The following is an 18695-nucleotide window of genomic DNA, read 5'->3' as shown; positions in this document are numbered from 1 at the left end:
TCTTGTTGTAAATCGACATACATATGAATGAACTCGACAGTATTATAAATGTGACTTTTTCTTCAAAGATATGCCTCTCCAATATGAAAGCAATTATTGCTACTCACCATGAATCACAGAGTGATGTGATATTTGTTCTCGTGTCATACCTGTTGATCCTGCGTTAGTTTGACGTAACATGGCAACAAAAATACTTTCGACAGCCAAGAATATGGTACCCGTCTCAACGCAGAGTAGATGTGGTTTTAGACAGTAAAAAATGGTAAGGGGGTGGCAAGAGGTTGATTTGGGAGGGTGGACGTTATATACGCACACGTATGCAAACACAATCACAAAATCACACGTTTCTAATTCAGGTCTCATTATCTGCCGTCGGTGGCACGTTATATGCATGTCACTTGAATAACATAGCTTAATGTTGAGCATGAGCAATTCACACTCAGGGCAGTGACAAACTTAATTATTTTACTACTCAATTACGCCGGAAAAAAAATCACATTACTTCTGGGGGCACGTCATTATAATGTGGTCAAATTACACAATTGGCTATTTTTTTCCTAAAAAAATATTCAAATATGTTAGTTTACCATTTTGATCATGTCCAAATTAAGTAAATGTAATAGAACCAAAGGAGGTTTTTTTCCAAAGCAGTTCGATTAGTCGACGAATCGGCTTGTATGCAAATAGCAGCGTATCTCACTCTCCTGTATAACCATCTTTAGCTTTTAGCCAGAATTCTTTAAGATATAGAAAAACCAAAAATAAAGCCAACTTCAACTTTGATTAAACTTTGCATCATGTAATTGCATGTCTGACTTAAATTGAAGGCATTATTGTGGCAAAATGACCAGAACAGATTTTTTTTATGCTGACATATTGTCACATTACGGCTAGCGGGGAACGCCAGTTTATTGGTAATAACTGTTTTTGAAAAAGATGCATTTTAAGGGTATGAAGATCTCTTGTTTACTTGGGGGTGTCATGGAAGCAAGCGGGGCGGCTATTATCCACTGCTCAAAACACATTCACACAAACAGCATTTACATTTTTTTTTTCTTATCGCTGATTGATTTTAAAGGGAAAAAAATCTTGACAAAAAAATTGGGTCACCACCAGAGCCTCGGGCGGAGCACAAGCCTTACCCGAGTTATTAATTTTTTTTTTTTGAACAGATCTACAGAGACGGCACCAACCAGAAAATTGTTGGGATGTAATATTGAGTACATTGAAAAAACAGATTTGCAATGGCGATTTTAGGCAGGAGTAATATACATGGGCGAGTGCTATTCTCAAGAAATTACTGTACACACTGAAAGACTCTCGCTTGCTCACTACGTCAGACATTTTATCTCAATGTAATTCACCTCTGTAAAACATGGAAGCAGATGGAGGGCTCGGGCCGACTTCATCGATTGGCTTTCCTTAGCAGTGACAGCCCCCAGATGGGCCGCGGAGCATTAGAGTCAGAAAGTCACGTTGCCATTACCAGTCTGTTCTATCTGGCTACAGCCCGACGCACATTCCACGGGCTAAAATCGATTACCGTGATAGATGTGAGTGTGTGCACGCGTGTGAGTCTGCGTGAATGTGATCACTCAGTCGCTACAACTTATCATTGTCATCAGAATGACAAAGTCAGCCCTCTACTTTCATTTGTTTATTTATAATCTTCAAATAATGGGAAATATGTGGTCAATATGAATTAAAAAAAATTATAAAAGTTAAGCTCACAGAGTGATCCATACTTTTTGCAATTTACGCAGTAAAGCTTTTGGCTAATGAACCACATTAGCATATTAATTAGACCAAAATATTCAAAGGGAACCTTATTATTTTGTAGACTAAAGAGAAAATTATAGCGGCCATTGCAAACCAGCTTCCATGACTGCGTTCTCTATCTTTTTTTTTTTTAATGACTTCCATGTCTGCTCTTTACTTTAGTCATTGGGTGATGAGAATATATGTGCAAAAAAAGCTCAAAGAGGAAAACAGGAGTTCCTGTGATTACGTTTGGTTGAGGCTAATATTATTATGTTTTGTTTCACAACAGCAAATTTCCACATTTAAGATTACAATTTATTTTTCCAACTAAACTTACTTGTGTCATGCTATTTTTTTTCTGTTGCTTTTAAGTAGCCGTAAAAGTTTCCAATGCATGCTGTGCTTCATTTATCCAACTATTCAGAATTCAAAGTAAAAAGCTTTAATCAGTGCGTGCTTGTATTGACATTTCAAAAATCAGGAGGTCATTACAAAGTGCAAATAAATATTTCAGAGAGAAAAGGGAGTATTAAAGAAGATCATCATCATAGTTGGCAAGGACAGAATATCGACCTTCGCACAATAATTGAGAGGTTTCCATGGTGACGGGAAAAAAAAACAATAATGAAATTGCCTGATCTGATCATCATATTAGCTGTCACAAATTACAGGCTCCAATCTATCCAAAGCGAGTCCGAATAATGTGAAGCAAAGTGTGAGTGGGGGCTGGCACGGCAAATGTATATTGAGGAGAAAAACACAGACCTGTGGAATACATTTTCAGATCATGGCGGGATTTTTACACCACTAGAAGAGACAGCCCAACTGATTCCAATGTGACAAAATAGATTTGGCAATTTTCTCTGGATTACTCGCCACCAGCCAACGTTACAATATTTCTTCTGCGTCTCACCCTCCACGAGTGAGACTCATGTGGCTGCAACTGACTCGCTTGCAGGAATCCACACAAGTGAGAAGCAACGGTTCATCCTTTCCATGTTGTTGTATGAATGTCTCTCTTTCTAACACATTTCTGCACACATATGCTGCACTTTCTGCCCACATAGATAGCAGCCTTATACAAGCAAACGCACAGACAGGGATTAGTGGAAATCTCTCCAAATTTGGAGAAGGAACGTTCTGAACTTTTGCCTCCTGCATTTCCATCTGGCTCTGCTGTTTAACTGAACTGCTGAGAGCACATACAGAGCGGATTAATGATGACAAATAACCTTTGAGAATAAAAAGCTAACACACTAATACAGTTTTAGATAGTAGGGATGAGGGGATACATTAAAAATAATCTTTTTGTTTCATATTGTATCTGACAGCAGAATTATCAAATCATTTCATAAAAAAAAAAAAAAAAAAAGAAAGCAATCACCATATGCTTTCTCTGTCCGTCTAATCAATTAGGCTTTCATTAAGCAGCATCCTGTGGCTGGGCCGTAACAGCTTATTGGTGCACTCAGCAAGGCTGCAACAGTTCCGGATGGAAGGTTTTCAAGCAGGCTTGTTGGACACCACCAGAGCGGACAAGTGAATCTGTATCACTTCAATTAAACAGGGCACTAAGTGTTTGACAACAGCTAATATTCCTCCTCCACTAGCGGACCCAATCGATGTTCTGGCATTCGTCACCGTGCTAAAAAAGCAATCATCTCACTGTCGCACTCTGTTTAGTGGAGGTAATGGTATGAAACTCATCTTGCATTGACACGTGCTTTTTGGAGGATAGTAAGGATAAAAATATATCCTTGCAAAACACCCCCAAAAATAACTTCATGCATAGTGCATTTTCTTCTGCCTACGTTCATGTTAAAAGATAAGATAAACGTCTTGGAAAAATCCACAGATGTGTGTAAGCTTAATATGATAATAAAGCACTCACCTCTCTGTCAAGTAGCGTCGGGGAGATGACAGTGACAATGTCGCCTCTCTCGGCGTCGATGTAGAACATGTTCGGTGACGGTTTGTCTGGTGACTGTCGGATGATGTTGTAGCGCAAAGCGGCGTTATCCGTCGCGGGGTCGTCCGCATCAAACGCCGTCATTGTCATCACCGTGGTTCCTGGGGAAGACATTGACGAGAACATAAGTCAAGGTGCAACAACAGGACTTGTTAAAACACCATTTAACGATAAAATTAGAAGGTAAGTGATCATATCTGACAATGATACAGAAAAAAACGTACATTTGAATAAATTGAGTAAGAAGTGGAAAATTTGAATTATTTACATATTTATAATGCTTTTCTGGGGAACCAAATGCCATCTAATGCAACTAAAAGAAAATACAAACCAATTCACATCCAAATTGAGCATTCTCATCTTTGCAAAGCGATACTTTTAAACAGAGTTTGATTGCGCAGGTGTAACTAATGTTGGGGCCACAACTGGGTAAACTCCAAGTAAACTTTTTCATTTGCTTTACCTTCCTTGTGGCAATGCATGTTAATTCCGGTCATGACAATGAAAATCATCTTTGCAATAGCTAAGCTGAGGAGTTCATTTTCCGACACTGAACACACGCAATCTGTTGCTTGATTGCGATGACGGCAATTGCAAGACGTGTACGTTCATACGAGCACACAGATATAGACCGTGTCAGGTCACGTCCCTTTTGAGTAGTGTTTTCATTTCCCAAGTGCTGCAAAAGGTTCTAAATTGCGTCTCGCTCCAGTGCTTCATGTTCTGGCTGTCATAAGCTCAGAGTCAGGCAAACATTTGCTCAATGCTGTCGGTTTCTTCTTGGAGGAGAAGATGACAGCACTGTGATAGCGGCGTATATGGTTAGGCCACAGATGGATACGTAGAGCAAAGTGGATGTCTGTCACTGGGAAATGTGAGACAGATGATTTTGGATGTTGAATAGAAAGTTGGTAAAGACAGAATTGTGAATTCCATAATTCTCATTTGTGTTGTTTGGACTAAACATTGTGTTTTGGTCAAATAAAAAAAAAAACACATCTCCAGAGACTACTCTATGTGACTTAAGATCCTAAAATCAAGCATTTTGTTTGTGACCCTGCATTTGGGACTGAAGTATTGACCTGCAAGGGGAAACGTCTTCCTGTGGCGTCTCAGTGCCCTGCGACTGGTTGGCAACCAGTTCAGGGTATAGTGTGCCCCCCCCACCCCTTACGACCCTGCAGAGATTAAGTGGTTTTATGATGACATGACAGTCTGTTATGGAGAATGGGAGGTTTTTATCTTATGTCTGGGTCTTGAGAACATCACCCACATCACCCATTGCCTTTGAAGCAAGGACATCTTTAACAACTCTCTCTGCGTTTGTTTGGCCAATTTTTTTTTTTTACTTTTTTATATTTTGAGAAATAAAAAGTAACATCTTTGATTCAGGTTTATCAGCAGTGTCGGCGTTGTTGAAGCTGACATTGTGTTTCAACAGTGTAGTACATTTGAGCTGCAGTAAACTAGAGGAGAGACGAGGATCTCACCTGCCTCTCTGATGACATGGAAGTCAAGAATTTAGTAATGAACACAGACAGTTTATCCTGTATCGAATTTGTTTTGTGCTGAATACATCATTGTATGTATTTACTCGGGAATGGACAGTACATATTTAAAAAAAAATAATACCGTCTCTCATAACAATATGTATATTTGTTAGTCGCTAGTCCATTTGTATAATTTGGTCTTAAATGGTCATACAACATGTATATATGCTAATACAACAACTATACTTAACTGCTCATCAGAAGTACTGTACAAAAAAGCTATTAAAATCTTGGCCAAGAAACTGCGCCGCTATCATCATTGGGCAATAATTAAAAAGTACAATGTTTTGAACTGCGCCGGTTTTTATAATGTTGCATATGTGAAGCTCATTTAGGTGCTAAATGGTCTTGCTCCAGTTCCCCTGGCTGAATTTATCAACCAAAGAAACAGTAGCGAGTGCCTCACTCGTGCCTTGCCAAAGTAAATCATAAAACTTCTGTGCGGTCATTGTCTTCATGTGTTTGTAGTTTTCTTTTCTTTAATTGGGATTTTATTGTGTGCCTCATAAGTATTGTTAATTACTCTTTATAACGTATACTGTCTTTGTCATTTGCCGATTCACAACCTGGGAACCCTTCCGTCATCGTTCTTTATTCACAAAATAATTGTCCGGCATACTCGTCCATCTTATGTCCATTTAACGTGCTTCAGTCCTTGCTGTCAAACGCCACTCACTCAGCCTAAAAAAAGAAAAAAAAAATCCATGTATGACAAGAGGCTAACGGAGGAGGTTTTATAATTCATAAATATTATTTGTTGTTTATTATCTGGCGAATTTCCTGTTCATGTCCGCTTGCCATAATTTCCGGACTGAAAAATATACCTGATTAAAAGCCATGATAGCTCAATTTAGCCTAAAAACTTATTTGTAAATTACAAATCCACATGAGCAGTGTCGTAAATATCCAGTTTAAAGAGGAAGCATTCTATTAGTGTTGTGAATCCACCGGTCCTCCATTTTTTTGTTTTTTGTTTTGATGTACTTAATGTATGGACATGTACGGACACCCATGCCCATAGTTTTTGTGTGGTTATCCGCCAGATAGAATATTCCAGAAATGGTATTGTTTTGAATGTCTACTCCGAGAGATTTTCAAACATGGTCACGTTAACAATCAGCAGCACCGTTCAGTTAGAAATATGTACTTTAAATGGGGCTGAAAGTGAACTACTGAGATGGGAAATGTTGGAAAATATGCAAAATAAGGATAAGAGAAAAGTCTCTCAGTCCAGTTGAAGGTAAAAGAGCGCTGGACAGGCAAGGGTTTTATCCTCTTTCCATTTGCACTTCAAGGTGAACCATTAATGTTAAAGTAAACCGATAATCCTTCCTCTCCGGACTAATTACGCAGAGCCATCTTCTTCATTACCTAAATTCTGTTCCACTTCACAGCCAGAAAGTCACACCATTACTGATGACACAGTGATCTTACACAAGTACACACACACACCTACACACACCCCCACCTACACACACACCAGTTAGCACACAGACATGCTAACTGGCATCAAATTACAGAATTAAAATGATGGATATATCTGTTGTCTCAGGGAACATATCCCACCCACATTTTATTTCACTCTGATGCATCTCTCAAATATATAAAATCCAACCGCTTATTCTTTTATTTATCTAATTTATATATTTAATTAAATTATTGTTGCATTGCACTGGAGAGAGGAGCTCTCTAATATCGTTGCACACTGTACAGTGACAATAAAGGGATTTCTGATTCGGATTCTGACAAGTGTCTCATAAGAAAAGCTCTTGGCATTGTCAGTCCTTTACTCACTGGCCTCATTTTTACACCTGGAACGGCTGCACAATCGAATGAGATGCAGTGATAACATGATGTGATCATTGTGTGAATGTTCTGACACCTGAATTTACGCTTGCCCAGTTGTGCTAAACAAAAACAAAAAAACTTCTTCCACTGATTTTAATGACACTAAAAGGCCGCACAATCACTGAGCTGTTTGAACAATCAAAGAACAAAATGGGCAGGTCTTGAAGCCTGATGAGATATTTAACTCCTGGCTCGTGGGCTCACTTTTGGGTCATGAAGAGGAACTGTGATCATGGGTGGGCAAAAACAAAACTAACATCGCCAGAAAGTAGGGCAGGACGACCTATCTTTATCGTACCGAAATTGTGATACCAACTTACAAGATATTATCAAAATAAGGAGGACCCTGCCACGCTTGTGTTGCATGTAAATCTCAGTTCAACAAATCACATTCTTCCCTCCAAGTTTGATGTTAATCAACAGTTAAAACCAGAAGGTGACAATCATCTTGCGGATGGCAAGCGGGGTCACACGCAGAGCGAGCAAGGGACACACACCCACTGCTGCCTTGATGGCATTCATGCAAGAAATCGACATCCATGTTTGCTCGTACGGTACACATAAAGTGTTTTACAACATTAAGTCACCATATTTATAAAGCATTAACGCATACACAAAAATCGTAATGTTCCTCACGCCTTCCCTAGTTTAGCGCATGCAAAAGGCACACCTGCCGCCAATGACAGTTGTGGGCCAACACGGCAGGATAGGAGAAGGAAGCATGAGAAAAACTGGCTGGAGGGGAAAAAAAGCGGCAGTTATCGTATTTTTACGGCCAAAAGACGCGCCGTATCAAAGGGCGCAGTACCAGTTGAGGGTGCTATTTCTGTATTTGATACATAGATAGAACGCACCGTATCATTGGGCGCAAACAGAACCGAGCAGTCGCGCTGGCTGCTCAGTCGCGCTAGCGTGTTTTTAAAATGGCAGCGGGTGTTCGGTGGTACTTTATTTTAGCTTTTAACAACATGCTGTAGTTGTCCTCATCCAAAAATGCACCAAGTCCTTGTCTTCTGTATCCAAGATAAACAGCTGGACACGTTCTCCACCAAACACATGAGTCATTATCAGTCTGCCTCGCCATCTCGTTGCCACGTAGCCCCTCAGATGGGATGCCGACACAATACCTTTGTGAGCCAGTCACTAATCAACAAAGGATGTGCGGTCACGGTGTTACATCAAAATTAAAACTATCACCCCAAATCAACTGAATAGCATAGGAGTGTAGGCCCAGCAAAATTCCGCCTCCCAGCCTACCATACAATACCTTAGTTTACATGCATGCACACTAAAACAGAAGATAGCATGGCTAGCGTGGCTAGCGGTTTTTAAAAAGGCATCAGGTGCAAAACTGAGTTTGGTTGTATTTTATTGAACTATTTAACAATGTACTCACATTATTATTAATCAGTCATCATCCACAAATCAAAATCGTCTTCTGCATCAGAAATAAACAGCTGGGCAAGTTCTCCCACAAACACGCCAGGTCATTGTCGGATTACCTGTGTTGCTGCTACAACAGAGCTAGCAGACACGTTTGCCCATATAGGGCCATTGGGGGCTGCTTTGCACTGGGGGCGTGCCTTTGCGTTGTCATTCACGCCCATCTCCCCTCTCACGTCCGCCTGCTGTCGTTAGCCACGCCCACCTTCTCTCTATATAAGCAGTGTGCAGGCAGTTAATGTTGGCAGTCAGCCCAGCGGTGCACTTGTTGCACTTGGTCCTCATAATGGGCGCTCCACCTCAAAAGGCGCCCGGGACGAGTTTCAGGACTTTAAAATGCGCCTTATGGCTCCGAAAGGTAGTTTTCATTTTGAAATGGTGACCAAATCCAGATTAAAGCTTCAATAAGATCTGAGTCATGGTTCAGTTTAATGTTTGTCACACTATATTATAGGTTAATACACGTTCAAACTGATCACGATTTGTGTATTTTATATGTACTTTCAAAAGAATCAGTTACATTTACTAAAATGTAGGCAGCATTGAGAATATGAAGTTGTACTGATGCTATTCAATGCACTTTTCTTGAATAAAATGTTTTATGAAGTAAGATGATATTCTAATGAAAATGATTGATTACATTTTCAAGGATCTTGTTTTTTTATAGTTAAATTATGGCAATATTTAGTTTAATAATTATTTTATTTCTGCTTTGTTTGAGCATTTCGAACTATAACATGAAATTTAGTGGCCGACTTTTCTTTGAGTGCAGAAGCAAGACCCAGCCAACAGATAATAAAAGTTATTACTCCGTGTGCAACTTAAGTCAAGTATGCTGGTATGATTCCATATTATATTAAGGCATGGTTAAGAACCCAACAAGAAAGTGTAATTTGCATATAACATGAAATTTAATGAAACAAATTATATGGACTACTATAACATGTTATGAAAAGTGCTTGGTATCGGTTTTGGTGACACTGGCTTCCGTATTTACTTGTTATCGATCGACACCAAAATTTCAGGCATCGCACAGCTTGACTTAACTGTTTTATTTTTTTATTCTTTTCAAGTCGCACAACACATCTATCCACATTCTGAACCTTCAATTGTTATCACGGTCATGTATGGACAAATTGGTACATAACACACACGCTGATGCAGGGAACACACGCATGCGCACACATAACATAAACTGCTGTTGGAGCATAACATTTTTTTTTTATCATTGAAGCACAGTTGCAGTAAAATATGAATTTAATTATTTTAAATTTATTGCTGACTTTGTATGTTGATTGATGGCAGTAAAAAAAAAATACATTTTCCAAATCCTTTTGGATTGTTGGAAGTTTTGTTTTTTATTTAAAAATCACACAAGGTAATATCGTTATCTTATGACGATATTAAATTCAGCCATATCGCACAGCCCAACCAGAAAGTTACAGAGAATCCAATCAAATTGCGCAAATATCATCCTTAAAATACTCTCAGTCCAGAAAAAGCACATTTGCTGGATATTATTATTGTTATTATTATATGCAGATGTGTGTCAAATGGTGCCAAACTTTCTAAATTCTGCCTTTGCCATTCAAATTACAAACTTACTGAAAGGTCATTCACAAAGCTGCTTCAAATAAACAATGATGAGTTAACTCCTGCCACGTGGGAAGGATTACAATCCATGCGGCTGCTTGGTGGTTTTCCTCCCGGCAAATACTTAGTGCCCAGAGAAATATTTAAATACCGCTCAAGATGTCCTGTCAATCTGGTAAATTATTTAAAAAATATATAATTTACAATATTGGTTGGTCATTATTGCCGCGTATAAAGTGAAACTTGGGCCTCAACCTGATTCTGTGTATTAAAGATTACTGTTTCAAACTTTATATATGATTTTGATTTAGTACTAATCATTATTTAGATCAGAATGATCTAAAATAAAATGCAATACTCCTATAATAGCATCAACATATTATTGTACAAATAATGACACCCTCCCAAAAAGCTCCTGGCCAGTCCATGAGGAGGAAAGTTCTCTGATAACATCGCTAAACATCTATTAACTATGCCAGGAGTAAATTCATCCAAACATAATTGGGTAGTTTTATAAAGTTTGTTTTATAAAGTAACCTCTCAACTGTGCCAAAATGATGAAAACAAAAAAAACAGGACTGTTGACATAAAGTTATCTTTGCCCAGATGAAAAGACAACAGACAAAATAAAATTCACACGTCGTGGTGTGATGGCACTGCACAGTCGTGTCGCCTCTAGCTCTCCTGATTCGTTCAAATGCTGAGAGAAGTCAACAGAGCCTGGCAGATGTGTGTATGCCACCAGGGACAGGCTTGATGCCTGTAAAGAGCCTAGATGTAACAACAGATGTGAACAAAATACATTACAGCTAAAAGTGATGTAAGAATGTGTTTGAATTTGAAGTCTTTTGTGTGCGCGCATAAGAGCATCCAAAAGGGCTGCAGTGTGTGGGATTGAAAAAATGATTTCAAATTTTGCATGGTGTAGAAAGTCTTTTGTGAGAGCTGAAATGGAATTTCTATTAATCAGACTCAAGTGACGGAGAAAGAGTGAATGTCTGTTCTCGGGTGGGACTTCAAAAGGAGCACAAAATGATTTATCACATGGCGTATTGCTGAGATTCACCGGCAGGACTGCCCATGCGCTTGCACAGACAGCACATAGCGGCACTTGCACTGAACACAACTAATGTCCGTAGTTTTCCCAAATCTGAAGTGGTCAGAAAATTAGATTTTAATCTCTGCCAAGAAGTTTAATCATTTGGCCAACTACAGATTGATTTTAAATAAAATGCATTAAAATGTTGACGTCAAATTAAAAAAACAACAAAAAAAAAACTATGGATCACTTTAAACTGTATAAACTGATGTATTTTTGTCAATATGCCATTTTCAGACACTCACGTACATTTACAGTCAGTTTGATCTATAAAATTGGTACATTGACCCAATTTTCATCATTTTGGATGCACTGCCACAATCAATTTAAAATAAAACAAACAGGATGTGCTTTAACGGCAAACTTCCAGCGTTCATTTGTGGGTATTTCAATCCAAATCATGTGAACAGTGTAAGAATTACAGCAACTTGAATATATACCTCCTATTTTTCAAGGGACAAAGAGTAATGGGATATATTTACAATCATAAAATCAATCTTATACTTTTTAATACCTGGAGGCAAATTTTTTGCACTCAATTCCAGCTTGAAGTCTGGAAATCATACACATCTCCAGATGCTGGATTTCATGTTGGCTCTGCTGCAAGTATCTTCAATTCCTATTGGTTTTGGGGATGTATTCCTTTCAGTTTTGCCTTCAGCAAGCGAAATGCATGCTCAATCAGATTCAGGTAAGGCGATTGACTTGGTGTTTTGTTGCTTTCGCAGTATGCTTCAGGTTGTTGTCCATCTGCTCTATGAAACACCATCCAATGAGTTCTGAAGCATTTGGCAGAATATAATAAGATAAAATTGCACAAAACACTTCAGAATTTAAACCGCGGCTTTTATCAGTAATTCCTTGAATAAATTATATTTGCTCCCTTATAAAGTGGGACGTATATATAACAGTGGTTATTCCAGCATCGGTCAGCTTATTTGGATGCAAATACCCTCAAATTAAAACGAAAAGTTTAAAGCACATCTTGATCGTTACATTTCAAATCCACATCCAAAGATGAGAATTGTGTTGATGTCCCAATATTTATGGACCTGACTGTATGCGATTTATTACCAAATACAGTCGGGAGCATTTTATTCAAATAGCTTCAGTGAAACAAAGCAAATGAAGCAGCTAACTGAAAAGACGTAGGGTGAAGTTTGAGCTTCTGTTTGGTCTTGTTGTTTTTCTTAATAAAAACAGAAACGTACTTCAGCAAGAAAACTCCCAACACAAACACATTTCAATTAGCTGAATACAATCGGTAAACACACATACACACACACATAGACATGTACGCCCTTTGCCAATGATGAATGTTACTCAGTACTTTCGTATTCAACACATTTTTGGAAAAGGAAACAAAAGATAATCGCACATGGGCGCACAAACACACACGTGGATGTAGATATCTACAATTTAAACACACATATGCAGTTATTCTGTCTCCTATTGAGTTTCAAATCATGATGTCTAGTAAGTAGAGCGATGACAGCTCAGATACTGCTGTTTGTATAATGGTGAGGTACATTCCAGTAGCGAGGAAATCTCTTCTCCACGACTTAAGTGGTTTCTGCATTTTACTACAAGTCTCTACGTTCGCCAGCCTATTTTGTTACCCATTGGACTTTGTGCTCTGTGCTGGTGTTTTGATCTGTTTGTCTCACCCTGCTGTAAATCACTAATTTCAAGGATATGTTTCCAGATATCTTGTTTTATTCAGGGTAAAATGACCGTGTTTTTATGTACCTGGCATATATGAGCTTTTTTCTAGATGTAAAAAAAAAAAAAGAGTGCTAGTTAAATATAACACAAGTATGTTATTTTTGTGTGGCAGTGAACTGTTTGTGCAAATTTGACACATGACTACATAAAAAGAGATCAGTATAAACGCTGCGTGCCTTTAAAGAGGGGAAAACATTGTCATCAACACAATAATATACTTTACAAAGATGATTACGTTCAGTGTTGTGTGAATAACGTCTTAGAGGTATTATTTTAACAATGCACTGTTTTTACTATGGTTGTAGTGTATTTATTTTACTGTTCCAAAATGAGAGGGTTTCGTATAGTCTGCATCTTATGCCAAGCTGAATGAAAAGATAAATATCAAAAGCAATCGCAGTAACTTTAAGATGTATTTTAATTCAAGTTATGAGGGCTTCGGTCACATTCAGCAGTGCAAATGTACTTAATCAAGTGTCCAGTGTGGTAACATTTACACATGACTATGCTTTGATAATGTGAAATGTAAGCATTTTGCCAATAGCTTGAACTAAAAACACAACATAAATAAAAAATAAATAAATAAATAATCCTGTGAAATGCAAATAGAATAATTCGAAGGCCAAAAACCAAAACAAACAAATGGTCTGTCGGACTTGTCCGAAACGAAAACATCCGAAAATGCAAAGAGCGAGACAACTCTCTCTCACAAGCTTCTCGTTTCCTTCTTTTTTAACCAAAACACTATCTGCTGAAGCTGGCGGTTCACTGCTCGACTTGGTTCCAATGTGAGGTGGACAGAAACGGTAAATATCAATGACTGCTATCCTAAATTTAAGCATTTATATACAATTGGTTGTTTAGTTCTGTGTAGTCGTGGAAAATGCCTAACCACCGAAGAAAGAAAACTCGCAACTTTATTGTAAACCATATTTTTTCACTTAACTTTAAAGACAACTATCAAAGAAAATGTTCAATACGTTTTAAGTTTATGTTTATTTGTGCATTGCGTCAACATATTGACTGACAGGGGACATTATTATTTTGATGGCTGTCTAGCATATTCGCCTGTGAGAATTTAAATCCAATGCAAGATAATGAACAGAGGAATCTGAAAAACAACTTGACATAATAACAATTTAGGATGAATGAAATCATATCTTCTCTTGGTGATTGAAAACTAACTGGTAATCATAAGATATTTTTTTTCAGGCATGTACAGAAATGTCAAAAGAAAATGCCTGTTGAACTTTTATATTTACCTTTAACAAATTATGTAAAAATGTTCACACTCTTTTTCAAAAATTTGCTTTTATTTTCACTTGCTAAATTGTATCTATTGATTTTCATGTAACCCAATATTTTAAGAACAGATTTGCTTTTATCTCAGCACGGTAGTTCAACAGTGATTAATTAACTCAATAACAACGAGGGCTGTATTGATAAAGGGACAACGTCAACAGCCACACAGCACATTTCCATCATCATTAAAGAAAATCAAATTACCTGGTGGCTGTGACACCTCAAGACATGCTCAGACATGTCTTGATTTTAATGTTGTGGAAGACCCCTGAATATAATTCCGACCAAAAATTATTGCGCCAGATCAATCCAGGCAGGAGGTTTAGTCTTGGTGAGTGCTAAATTAGCCAGCAAGCCACGTCTGATTGTACCCAGCATGGATCTACTGCCAAATTAGCCATGGACAAAAGCTCCAAAGATTAATTCAAGGTCCACATGAAGTAACAGGAAACTGTGCCGTGTTTTGCACTTTGCCAGAAGATATAAGGTTCACAATATTATGCACAAAGAATCACAATGCTGCAGTTTACGTTTGTCCATTTGCAGCCTTAATAGACCTGTTTAATTAGCCCTCTGACCCACAATTGAAATTCAGTTCCCTTTGCGTGTGTATTACTCTGAAGTCATATGTTACCTGGGAGACGCGCCATCTCCTTGCAATCCAGGATGAGCGTGATAGACAATGACTGAATGCCAATGTGTTTGCTGCATAAGTGAGCATTGTTTATGTCCCTTCACTTGTGAGTGAGCACTTAGTTGATACAGAATCAGCCCACAGACAAATAACATTTAAGTTTGGTTAATTTGTGACTATCATTAGCTTGTGGGGATGATAACTCTTTGATGTATTAATCGGAATAGACCCATGGGCATTCTCACTAATATGCTGCCCTTGTGTCTGTTGGCATGAATTCACTTAAGGCCTACATTGTCCGTGATACATTATTATGGATGGATGCTAATATTAAAAGCACAAATAAAAGATACTACACAAAAATTTGACTATTATCAGAAAGACTCTTGTGAAATATTAATACAATTTTATATAAAATTAAATCCAATATAAATAAATAAAAAAAACATACAGCATTTTCATTAATTTTAACATTCTGAATAAAAGTTCCACCTCCCTAAGGATTCAAATGCTTCTCAATAAAGGAAAACTCAACGTTCTCAATTTTTTAAATGTCAGAAAATCTCAGACTATGTTCGAAATCTGATATTTTCTCAAATATTGCCATGATATGAATTAAAAAAAAATAAATCTGTGACTATCATTCATCCTTACATTCTTGTTTCAGTCAAAAGATACACATTCGTCAAATGTCAACACTTTAAAACAAAATTCGACTGGGGTCTGATTAAAATAAGAACAGAAAGTTTTAGATTTAAAAAGTTCTGCTGTGATCAAGAGAGGCATGAGCGGTGGATAGTTAGTATAGAGGGGCAGCTTTCTCCAGGTGGTCCACTTTCTTTTTTCTTTTCATTTTTTCAAAGTTCAAAACACACACACACACACCCCAAGCACACAGCGCCAAAAATGCCTTGGAGGATTTAAAAAGGAGCAGTCGCTTCAACCCTTATATTAACTGCCGCCTAAATATTTTCCAAGTCACCAGTGTGAAACCATTAGAATGTCAGCGGTATAAAACATTAGATCATTAACTAAGTCAAAATCCTCCAACACAAGACCAGACCCCGAGACTACAGATACTAAGCGATTAAACTAAAGTCTATATTCTAGTCACACTCTTTAGATTGTTACAGGGCACGTTTGGACAAACAACCATTCATATTCGCATATTCAACCTAACATGCATGTGCTGAGAAGGAGAACCGGAAGAAATCTCACTCAAGCACAAGAACATGTGAACTCCACAGGAAGCTGGAGCCGCATTTTAAGCCCTGAACCACAGAACTGTGAGGGAGACGTGCGAATCACTGTTCTCAATTATCATTTATGATTATTTCTATTCTAATGTGTGTGAAGTTTGTTTGGTGAACATAAACATCAAAGTGGGGAAATGGCAAATACTTTATCATGACACTATGAGGAATGACACATGTTGGGTAAACATTTACCCACAGGGAGCTGAAAAAAACATTTTTTTCTAAAAGATCAATTAATTCAAAAGCATTTTTCAAAAATAACATCTATATCTCAATATGTACATATGCACAACTGTGTTTGTGGAGAGGTACGGCAGAAATGAATGAACAGGATTTAGCTGATCAAATTTCACACTTTTTTGGGCACTTATCGGAATGTTTCTCATGCCAGTTTGCAGATTGGGCTATTGCATAATTTTAGGAGATGCAATCCAGTGTAACTTTTTTATTATTCATGATGTGTGACATTTTGAAACACATTTGTTTAAAAGTGTGGAAGTGTGTGTGTGTGTGTGTGTTTATTTTTGACAGCTCAGGATGGCTGTGTGGGCAGACAGGCAAATTGCTAAATTAATGGTGATGATAAATTCTCTGTTGGCAGAGTAATGTGTGTGTATGTATCATCCATTTTTGGCTCTCCAAATGTCAAGAAAAATAATAATTAATATGTTGATATATAAATAAAAAAGAAAACTGCATAAGAAGTTGAGTTCTCACTTACATCATTACAATCTGTAATGCCTGCATTACGGTAGACAAACGTTTCATTATTTACGAAGTACTTCATCTCAATTACATGGAAATATGTTGTTTTTTTTCCTGACAATAGCTAAAATTCAAAATAATGTGCCATCAAGTGAGTCTTATTCACTAATGATAAGCTCCTCTGTAATTGTCGAAACGGCCCCAGTAACACTGAAGGGAATGCTCTGAATCTCCCGTGTTCTCCAACCATTGAAGCTCTAACTAATGACTCCACTCTCTAAATCAAGACAAAAGATACATTCCCTTTAAAAGGACACTTCAATTAATTACCTTCAGAAAATCCTTCTAATTCTGTACTAGCAGCTCAGTTAATAAAACTGAGAACCTATTAGCAGGCTTTCATCTGCTCTCACCCAGAAAAAGAAGGCAATCAGTGTACGAGCGCTCGCTAGCTGAACTGAGGCTCGAGACAAGGAGAAACCCGCTAATGGCAACACATGGATTAAAACTATAATAGCAGAGTGTTCCTGTGTGATGAATTGTAATTATGTCTGCAATGTTCATTCAGTAGGTTTGTGGAGTATACAGGGCCACAATATTGAAAGTACTTCTGAAAAAAATAAATGAAATTATGGATGACTACTTTGACTCCACTTCCTTTATCAACTATGCAAAGTCACAGTCAATCTGTGATCATTTTTATGTTTTCAAATATTCACGATATGAGATAAGATCACTATGACTGATCTGAATTCCTGTGTCATTTCGAACAGAATACTGATGCCCTGATGTCTGTGTAGCTGACATCATGCTGTTTTGCTTTTCGGTTTGTTCACGAATGAGAGCTTTTCACTGAAATGTTCAAAAACAATGTGCTACAAAGAAATATGGGAATACATTTTTGGGAGAAAGTACATTGTTGACATCAATCTGTCCATTTGATCTAGTGCTTAACTTCTGTGGAGGATCCATTCCATCCATTATCTGACGCTTATCCGAGGCCAGTTTCAGTGGGGAAGCCCAGACTCCCCTCTCCTCAGGCATGTCTTCCAACTATTCCGGAGGGATTCCTAGGTGTTCCCAGGCAAGCCGGGAGACATGGTCTCTCCAGCGTGTCGGAGCCTCCTGCCGGTGGGACCTGCCCAGAACACCTCACCAGGGAGACGTCCAGGAGACTTCCTAATCAGATGCTCGAGCCACCTCATCTGGCTCCTCTCAACGTGTAGGCGCAACGGCTTGACTGAGTCCCTCTCAGATGACTCATCTTCTCAGACCGGCACAGAGTCCACATCACAGCAGATGCTGCATCAATCCGCCTGTTGATCTCACGCTACATCCTGCCTTCAGTCATGAACAAGATTGTATACTTGAAGTCTCATCCCCGACCCGGAGAGGGTGCTCTAACCCTTTTCCGACTGATGACCATGGTCTTAAATTTGGAGGTGTTGAGTTTCATCCCAACTGCTTCACATTCACATGCAAACAGCTCCAATGACAAACTCAAGTCTTGAAGAAGCCAACAGTGCCACACCATCTACAAAAAGCAGAAATGCAATACTGAGGCCTCCGAACCAGACCTCCTTAATGCCTGTTCTGAACAGAATCTATGACAAAAGGCAGCCTCAACCCTCACTAGAAATGAATCAGACTTACAGCTGGCAACGTGGACCAAACTCCGGCGGTGATAAAGGGATTGAACAGCCCGCATTAGGCTGCTCAGTGCCCTGTACTCCCGAAGCATCTCCCCCAGAACTCCCCAAGGGACACGGTTGAACGCTCCATGGGTGCAGGCTTGGCTTTTGAGTCGTGC

General features: G+C 38.4%; 1 protein-coding gene across 1 annotated transcript in view; it reads right to left on the bottom strand.

The window, feature by feature from the left end:
* cdh13 (cadherin 13, H-cadherin (heart)) overlaps window positions 1-18695 on the bottom strand; it is a 241863-nt gene that overhangs the window by 82731 nt on the left and 140437 nt on the right. The window contains exon 8 of the mRNA XM_088299366.1: window positions 3653-3831. Coding sequence (XP_088155492.1) covers window positions 3653-3831 — 179 coding nt within the window. The remainder of the gene's footprint in view (window positions 1-3652; window positions 3832-18695) is intronic.

This window comes from Idiotropiscis lumnitzeri, chromosome 6, assembly GCF_059441095.1.
Source record: "Idiotropiscis lumnitzeri isolate Australia: NSW breed Sydney's pygmy pipehorse chromosome 6, RoL_Ilum_1.0, whole genome shotgun sequence".
Classification (NCBI taxonomy): domain Eukaryota; kingdom Metazoa; phylum Chordata; class Actinopteri; order Syngnathiformes; family Syngnathidae; genus Idiotropiscis; species Idiotropiscis lumnitzeri.
Note: the sequence above shows the minus strand (reverse complement) of the source record. Positions and strands in the feature narration are given on the sequence as shown.